Raw genomic sequence first — 9,260 nt, 5'->3', positions numbered from 1 at the left:
TGTTCTACTAGTATATCCTTGAACAATCAAAAGGTGTTGATGATGAAAAGCAACCATACTTTTTAATTAGAAGGCCATTACTCAAGTAAATTATACTCCAGTTCATATGCATACAGCAACAACAGGTATCTGAAAACATTGAGAACTTTTTTGGGACCATGGTTTAATTATATATATAAAAGTTGGAACCGAGATTACACCGAGATTTGGAAACGGAATCTCCCCGAGACAACGTTGTACCAGTGTCTCGCTCGGGACCGAGACAAACTGGAATATGAGATCGACTACATTGGGTATGAGAATACTCAACTCTGCTGATGATAAACTCATCTGGAAGCTAACTAAGAATGGTTCCTTCACTTTGAAATCATCTTATGACAGGTTATATGAACTGAGTCAAGGGAATTTACAATTATCTACAACCATTCAAGGTACTGATATCAAGTGGAAGGACTTTTGGAGTATCCAAACCTGGCCAAGAATTAAACACTTTTTCTGGAAATGTCTCACTGACATTCTTCCTACAAAAGTGAGATTGTCAAGGAACTGCCACTACATCAACAGACAGTGTCCTTTGTGCAATAATCATGATGAAACCCTTATGCATGTGATGTTCTAGTGCCCTTTCTCCAGGGTTGTTTGGTTATTAATCTCTGGAGGCTCGCTGGTGTTGACGGGAACATATAATAATGTTAATGAGATGATTGAAAGCTGGATAAAGCAAAGGCAACAACAGAACTCTTCTACTAGTTGGTTTCAGACATTTCTGGTGGTTACTTGGACCATTTGGAATTCAAGATGTGAAGTGAATTTTCAAAATTTGAAGATTCAACCACAGATTGTGGCGAAGAAGGCTTTAAGTTTCTCAGCTTATCTAGGGAAGCTGTATAGTAAACCTCACAGTCAGATTAACCCAGTGCTTCCAATAATACCCATAGGAAGATTTTGGAAGCCCCCTATTTCCCCATTTCTTAAAGTGAACTGTGATGCTTCCTTTGATATAAATACAGGTTTTACTGGCACTGCACTAATTTTACGTGATTGTGCAGGCAATTGGAGGGGAGGCGTCTCAAAATGCCATGCAGGAATAAGCAGCTCGGAACAGGCGGAGTGCCTAGCTTTCTATGAAGCAGTTACCTGGTGTAGGGAAATGAAGCTTACACATATTATAGTTGAGACAGATCTCAAAGGAATTGAAAGCTACACCAATAAAGCTGCAACAACAATTGCTTGGGAAAGTGAAACACTCCTGCTGGATGCAATTGATAATTTTAGTTATTTTGTTTAATGGGAATGCAGTTTTGTCCCAAGAAAGTGTAATAAATCTGCTGACATTCTTGATAAGTATAGCAGAAAGCATGGAGTCTCTAGAGTCTAGTCAGTTTCTCCACCTGAGTTTATTGAGTCGCAGTTACTGTATGACGCTTCTACTTCAAGTTAATAATAATCCTTTCTTTGCATCAAAAAATAAAAATAAATAAATAAATAAAACTAACCATAAATTGTGTACACCAGCCGATAATTTTTTGGCACAGGTTGTTTAATCAGAAAAGACATTTAATTCCTTGTATTAACAATTCGAAATGACTGAAAAGAAATTGGTTTCCAAAGAGAGAACATTTACTTGATTGCAACAACTTTACAAATGAGCAGCAATACAGCCTTACATCTTGCAACTGTATATATATTCATTAGAAAAGACAAGACATTTGGAGTATACAAAGAAAAAGGAAGATACAGGACCAATATCACAATTCCCCAGCAGATTTTTGCTAAAGGAAAAAGAAAAAGAAAAGAACAGTTTTTTATACTGAACTGAAGTGGGGAAGATTTTTAAAGAAAAACGTCGTGTAGAGGAGAAACTGAAGTGAGCTTTGAGAACTTAAAACTCGATTCTTTGCAGTTCAGAAGTTGTATAGATGCTTACACCAAAGGTTCAGATGTCTCCTAGTAGCTTTGAGTGCTTAGTGAATCAATCATACAGACCTTCCTGCTCCCAAACATCGACAAGAAAATCTACCATTTCCTGCAAAAGTGAGTGTAAGCAAGCAAATTTGTTTACAAGGTTTAGATTGCAATAAACAAAGCATATAAGGTAAAAAAGACTTACAGAGAGAGGGACTGGTCGGGCAAAGGGCTTATTGGTGCCAAGCAAGCCTTCATATGTTGCATTCCAACTGCAAGGCATCATCATAATGGTTAAAAGTTAAAACTAATGGTTAAAAATCTGCTGGGGAATTGTGATATTGGTTTTCTAGAACCAAACAACATTCACTGTAGACTTCTTATTTAGACTAACTACACACCTTAATACGGGTTCCCGTCCCTTCGCTGACGGTTTGTCAGATTTCTTATTTCCTAACCACTGCTCCCTAACTTGCTTCCAGAGAAGAAAACCTGTAAAATAAACAAAAGAATGTACGTTAATCATTTTAGATTCATTGTTGGCTAGGTATAATGAGTGAGATGGCCAAGTAGAACAATCTAACTTCAGTTCGTGACAAAAAAACAATAAAGTAAAACTAAACTAAACATAAACAGTTTGATGAGTATAACTCTTTCGTAAAAGGAAGATCGTTTGACAGAGGAGTAACACACATGTTGAAACAGAAAGGAAAACAAAGCGTCATCACCAAAAGTTAGGCTAATCAATTGTAAATTCCAACATTAAAATAAGTGAACAGCATATGCAATTATAAGCTAGAACAATAGTTATGTGTTGACAATTAATCAAACAAAAATGGAGACAGCAGAAAGAACAGCGAGAAAGTAATGTTTGTCTGCATTAGCCAAAATAAGGCACACCACGTAGACCGTTAGTCTCGTCATGATTCGTCAACAGATCAAAAACAACAAAAGATAAGAAGAGAAGACAGAAACCTACAAGTAAAAATCTAATGCAAGTCTTAGGCTGCCAGTTACACTATACAAAATGCTTCCTGCTAAAATCCTTCAAATGCAACTGCAGGTAAAGATGATGAGATGCGGAGAAAACAACAAAATCAAATGTCATCTTTCCTAGACTGAGGTGTTGTTCAATTTACATGGTCTTCAACAAAGAAAACATCATCGTTGAGACAGAAATAACAAAATCAAGCATGAAAATCTTTGGCAGTGTTAGGAACTGCATGCAATCAAAATAATGGTGCACCTTCAACTAAATTTGGTGTTAACTCATATTATCAGAATTTAACTTGCCATGGTTCACAAATTCAGTAGGGTTGCTTGTGCTGCCAGTTCCACTAAGTGGATCAAATGTTTGGTTTGATGTGTTAATTGATGAGATGCTTCTTTGAGACTGAAGTGCAGTACCATTGTCCATCTCACATGTGCTGGTCGTACTCCAGAAATCCTCCAATATGCTGGGCTTCCTAACAGGTTGGCGCTGACCTCTTTGTCCCTTCTCGTCTGTGGAAAGAAGATGTGTAGGCAGAGAACAGCATCCAAGGCAACCTCTGTTCTGTAGCAAATCAGGTTTAACCAAAGAGATGATTAATACCAGTACAGACTATTGGCAACTTCTAGAGGTTGCGACTTCTGAATGTGACTTAGCCGACGACAAAAAAAGATAAGTGTGAAAGATTTTCCTGGCAAGCATAGGGACCGAATCAATACCTTCAATCAAACAATAATTATGGTGTGATTAACAGGAGAAATACATCATCATACTCTAAAGGGCAATTAACTAATTTGAGAACATTTGAGACTGCCAAATTTAATTGGCAGTATCTTCCAACCATATGTTTCAGTTTCAGATAATCCCAAACTGTATCCAGCAATATGGTTAAGAATACAGCTGTGGATACAGAACACTTAACACTCTATAAATACATTCTGTATATCTTACAATAAAGAAAAGAGATATCTCCCACGTACTGCATTTTATCTTACAATAACCATGTATACAAATAGCCTTTTCTTTTTATTTATTTCTTTTTCAGGTTGGTAAACTATTGTATGTATTATTTCAAGAATCAGGCGGACATCCTTTAATAGACCACCCCAGATGTTTAATTTATCTACGACAAATTTGTGATAAATCACAAACATTTCGATATCTTTTGAAGGAAGTCAATCTCCAACGACGCATGCTCTGCTCTAAGGTATGTCCTTACCTATAGCAATGTTTTAAATTTCTTTTAAATAGTTAAAGAAAGTTACTCTGTGGTTGGAGACCTATGAGATATGTAGGCATATTCTTTCCTGACTAACTATACATAGCAAGTCTAAAACATATTTCTATAGCCCTACCAAGTTTTTCAAGTCTTCATAGCTAAAACCAAAAGGTTATGGAAAACCCTGGAAAGTGCACCCATTAACGAGAAAGGCAAAACCATTAATGAAAGTTGCAACTTAGTCCATCTGTGTCAAATACAAGTTTCCTAGAATCTATTTGTGATACAGAAATTGAAACGGAAAACTAGTGAGGAATTGCTTGAACAAATGGTAAAGATACAAAAATGGAACAATCTAAAAGATTCCATAAGCTAAAAGGTCCGTTGGTTAAGCAGCTCGCATAGGAAGGATGAACATCAAATATTCCTGCTACCAATTCAATAGGATCTTTAAAGTTACAATTTTATATTTACCATCCACTTCACTGTCGTACTGAAGAAGTTTCAACCTCTGGCAGTGGATACAAACACTTCACCATCATACTAAAGAAGCTACAAATCATAAGTATCAACCAGGCATTGGTCTCTAATAGCGAATCAAATAACCTCATCATCTGACGAATTCAAAAGCGAATTCAACGAAAATCTAAACTATTCTCAATCTAACAATTAATATTACCCACAGGTTATATTTTTCGTATTTGACATTTGCTTGCAAAATATCAAAATGCAGAAACTATATTCAAGGATGCCAATTTGAAGAAAAGGCTACAAAATAAATATTGACAACTTAATCATGATCATATGATGCCGTATATGTGTATGAAGAAGAAGAGGCGGTAATTTACCCCATGAATCCAAGAATATGAGCAACCGAAGCTGTAATAAATCTAATAAATAGCACGAACTTCTCCAGAATACACAATCAAATCATAGATCTCTTCATTGAATCGAATTCAGGAAGTAAACAATTCATAATCCTGAAAATTCATAGAAATTAAATAACACTTTGAGAATTCATTCATACCTTCAAAAAAATATAATATATTAAAAAAAATCCAGATTTCTGAGGTTCCATTGATATACCTGTGCGACTCCATTACCGCCAAAATCAAATTCTGACCTTCCTGAAATCGATTGCCCTTCGGTTACAACAAACCAAAGGGCTTCCTCTTCTTCTTATCTCTCTGCGTTTATTGTATCCGGTGGTTTATCGTGAGAAGAGAAGGAGAGAAAATAATTAGTTAATTAATTAATTGAAAATGAGAGATAGAAATGGAGGAGACCACCAACCGAGACAGATAATAATAATTACACTTATACATGCTATCATTCTTAACAACCCATGGTTAGCCCCGCTTAACTTTTTCAGGTATGCACTAACAACCGCCACGAATGAATGAGGGTTTTGACGCTAAGGCGGATGAGTGTTACAACACTCTAGATGATGATGTGGTCTAAAGAAAATACTACCCCATAGAGCAAGGGCTATGGAATGAGGATTCTCATTCAATATCAATGAGTCTCACTTGATTTGATCTAATTAGGTGCTATTATGGAGTGAGAACACCCATTCATTCATCAAAAATCATTCATACACTCATTGAAAGAAATGAGTGGGCGAAAGCGGACACTAAGCGGCTGAAAATCAGCATCTTGGGAAAAAACACCTTAAGCGGCGAAAGATCGGCCTCTCAAGCATTTTTTTTTAGCTTTTTTATTTATTTAAAACTCTAAAAACGGGTCCCACACTAGTTTTATTAATTAAAAACCCTAAATATGTCTAAAACGGCCAAAGAAAGGCGACCCAAGTGATTTTTTTTTTAAAGCGGCTAATGATTAGCCTCTTAGTCTCTTTTCTACTCCTTCCATAGTGCAATAAACACTCTTTCACCCAGTCTCTTACCGGATTTGGTAGTGAATGAGTGCAAAACACACTCATTCCATAGCCCTTGCTTTAAGATGCAAAAGTGGTAACATCTCTTTTGCAGAATCCGAGGGAGTAAAAAGAAAGGATATATCTTTCTTTTTGTTTCTTTTTATCAGTATTTACTTTCGCTGTGCTTCACTTATCAAAATTTCAATCCAGAAAAATTATTCTAGGGGAGAAACTTCTTTCATAGCGGCCTCTTTTAGAGCAAGCTACTTAGATTGGATGGTCCTTCCCCTATTGAAAATAAGCCACTATAGCCTTTCTTGGGTTTGGTGGTGGATTATAAATTATTAATTTTTGAGTTAAGTAAAGTATCATACAAATGTGCTTAATAAAAAAATGAAGTTTGGACATAGTAAAACCCAACAGAGCGTACTTGTTATAAATTGATTCAATTTTGGAACTATTAAACATGTTTTGGTATAGGTTAATAATTTATTTATTAGGATTTAGTAGCGCGACTTGTATATAGGGTTTGAATATGTACAAATTTTGGTTGGTACGATTAGCATTGTTGTAATGTGCAGCGTAACTTCATATGTTTTCTTCAAAGAAAAACTCCAAATCTCTAGATCCTTTAATTTTCAACAAAGTTTCAAATTATTTACTGCCCAGATCTTGAATATCTCTTAAGATCCAGACAGAATTTTAGTTATTGCATATAAATCTAGTATTTTATTTGAATAAAATCACATTTTTAGTGTTTTATTTGAGTTTTTGTGTTGTGTGGAAAGTTTGTGAATATTTAGAAGATTCAATGGCTTATTCATGGAAATCAGATTACTTCTAAAAATGTTTTTATAGTCAGTTGCAACAATCGCTTCAAATATGTCATCGAGGGAGATGTACTCCAACATCATATGGTTATACGATCTTTTGAGGATCAGTGGCTACTAGAAATGATCATGATAAATATGATTTGCGCTTATTACTCCCTTTCGGGATATTTCAATCTCAATGGAGAACCCAAACCAAAATGGCAGAACTTCAGTTCACAAGCCATTCTTCAAATATCATCAGTAACCTCTTCGAAAATCATGTTTTTGATGATTAAGACGTATTATAAGTCACTTGTTGTTCTTGTGATACAAAATCTTTGTATTTTTTTTTCACGGCTTTCACTTTTGATGTAGCTGAATCTGATGTATGCAAATATATTTATATTAATAAAATTTAAGAGTATTACCTCTTCCTTCAAAAATAAATAAATAAATAAATAGATAAAAAAAAATGAGAAGCGTAATGTTCGTATCCTCTTCAAAGCAACCTAATTCTCAAGGTTGTATACACGTAATAGCTCATTGTATATACTTGTATACAAAAGTAAGAATAACAGAAACAAATCACGCTTAACCCCCATCACTTGGCTAATGTGACTTAATGTTAAAGTAAACTAAAGAAGTACGATGATGTGCCCACGAACTTCCTGCATGCTTATTATACTTGAGTTCCACAGAAATGCAAATACTACCCAAATTAGTGGAACCATAACATAAAACATGTCGATTATGTATATAGTGGGAAAAAATGAAATTGTGTTGAACTTCGTGACATTCTTCAAAAAAAATTTAGGAAATAATTGTCGATACCGAAAGAAGTTAAGTTTCGAAACTTTGTTTTTTACAAATTCATGTTTTTCTTCAACTTTTTGAAGGAGTCCTGTAAATACTAATAATCTTTTCATAAAAAATAAATTGTCTTTGAGTGGAATGAAATCATCAATATCAAATGAGATGGGATTTCTTAATTTGATACGTGTGATTTCATATTATTGTTTCTTCAAAGATATTAGAAAATTCAGTAAAATGTTTATAACCTTGTCTTCAAAACTCAATTATTAACCAACCGTAAGAAAGTCGATCACGTATGGATGTTATTTAGGATTATTATCATATAATGCATAGGAATTTATCTTGCAGTTATATTAACTATTTTTCAGTTTAGTTTAATGTAAGAATAAATTTTATAAAAAAAAAAAGTATTTCTAATTGTTTGGATGATGGAATGAATAAGATTGTTTGAGAGATTATCCCTCTGAGTTTAATTACACTCTAACATGATCATACGAGGTTTTAAGAGTTTTCCTCGAAGAAAACTCGCCTTGTTACCTAAGCACGTAATTGTAAAGAAGGAATACGTCTTCTGCATATCCCGAAGTTGTGCAGGATTATTTCCAACCTTACTTCTTGAAGTTGTTTCAGTAAAACGTTTATTTGAAGTTCGTAAGGTCAAGAGAAACAACATCTCCGTTTTATTACTCGGTTAAAAAGCCAATCATTTCTCAAAATCTTATCAGAATTAAGAGAAAAATGTAGGGTTCGACGATTTGGTCCAAATTGATATATATCATGTTTGTTTTGTCAAGAAATCAGAAATAACCCGTGCCGAGAAAATGGATGAAGGAGCCGCTACTGTTATGAGCCTAAAATTCCAATTTAAAAAAAATGGGTTGAAAATGGTACATGCTGCAATGCATTTGAGAAATTTCTCAAATGAACACTTGAACAGTCTAGTTCCGCAGAATGATCTAACCATCTATTGGAATATGGTGGTGGTGAAGATGATAAAGTTATACGTAAAACCACATACTTAAAAAAGGAAACAGTTGGTACCATCCAGAATATATGTATGTTACCAAATTCAATTTTCTTTATTTATTTATTTTGGGATTAGTTGGTTTTTGGTACTCACATTTTGTCCAACGCTAGTATTTGGTCTAACATTTATCCAACTCAGCTTTTGGTACTTGAAAATGACGTTGACCGGTGTTGACTATTTTTGACAAAACCTTAGTTAATTTGTAGAATAAAAATACGGTAAAAACATTTTGTTTACAAATGTACCCCTGAAGATGGTCTATGATCCAACGGCCATAACAAAATCATTTATCCTACGATCTTGATTAACAGATCAAACGTATATGAACCCTGATTATCTACTCTTCTTTCTCCGCTTCCATCTGGTTCTTTCTCCACCTTCATCGGGTACTCCTCATACAGACCTTTTCCCTTCACCGCATACCTTTGCTCATCAAAATCCTCATCCATATCACGGTGCAAACCAAAAAAGGTAACCATTATCCAAATTATACAGTCAAATTTGTTATTCAAAATAATTAACTCAATCCCCACATACTCTCTTTCTTATTCATTTCTGTACATACACCCAAAAAGATTCAAAATTAAGGGGCATTTCATCAACTAATGAATTAA

At 34.6% G+C, this 9,260-nt stretch overlaps 1 protein-coding gene across 3 annotated transcripts; it reads right to left on the bottom strand.

The window, feature by feature from the left end:
* Positions 1–1,598: 1,598 nt before the first annotated feature.
* LOC113348356 lies at positions 1,599–5,418 on the bottom strand. 3 transcript variants are annotated; one of them, XM_026592081.1, is made up of 6 exons: positions 5,202–5,418; positions 4,964–5,095; positions 3,199–3,460; positions 2,307–2,397; positions 2,111–2,177; positions 1,599–2,026 (listed from the first exon to the last, which is right to left on the bottom strand). In XM_026592081.1, the coding sequence occupies exons 3-6, from the start codon at positions 3,320–3,322 to the stop codon at positions 1,973–1,975; spliced, it is 336 nt and encodes a 111-aa protein (XP_026447866.1). In that variant the 5' UTR covers positions 3,323–3,460; positions 4,964–5,095; positions 5,202–5,418; the 3' UTR covers positions 1,599–1,972. The 3 variants fall into 3 exon arrangements, with proteins under 3 accessions (XP_026447866.1, XP_026447864.1, XP_026447865.1); XM_026592079.1 differs by having other exon boundaries at positions 3,199–3,455; positions 5,202–5,417; XM_026592080.1 differs by having other exon boundaries at positions 3,313–3,455; positions 5,202–5,414.
* Between the last annotated feature and the right edge of the window lie 3,842 nt (positions 5,419–9,260).

The sequence above is a fragment of the Papaver somniferum genome, chromosome 2 (genome assembly GCF_003573695.1).
Source record: "Papaver somniferum cultivar HN1 chromosome 2, ASM357369v1, whole genome shotgun sequence".
Taxonomy (NCBI): domain Eukaryota; kingdom Viridiplantae; phylum Streptophyta; class Magnoliopsida; order Ranunculales; family Papaveraceae; genus Papaver; species Papaver somniferum.
The sequence above is the reverse complement of the archived record's forward strand: the minus strand, read 5'-3'. Positions and strand labels throughout refer to the sequence as shown.

What these genes read in the sequence shown, in the direction of transcription:
- LOC113348356 (XM_026592079.1), bottom strand. An exon ending in TACTGAATTTGTGAACCATG is followed by an intron (nt 2,398 to 3,198) that starts GCAAGTTAAATT and finishes TTTATTTTACAG; the next exon opens with GTTTTCTTCTCTGGAAGCAA. An exon ending in GGACGGGAACCCGTATTAAG is followed by an intron (nt 2,178 to 2,306) that starts GTGTGTAGTTAG and finishes GATGCCTTGCAG; the next exon opens with TTGGAATGCAACATATGAAG.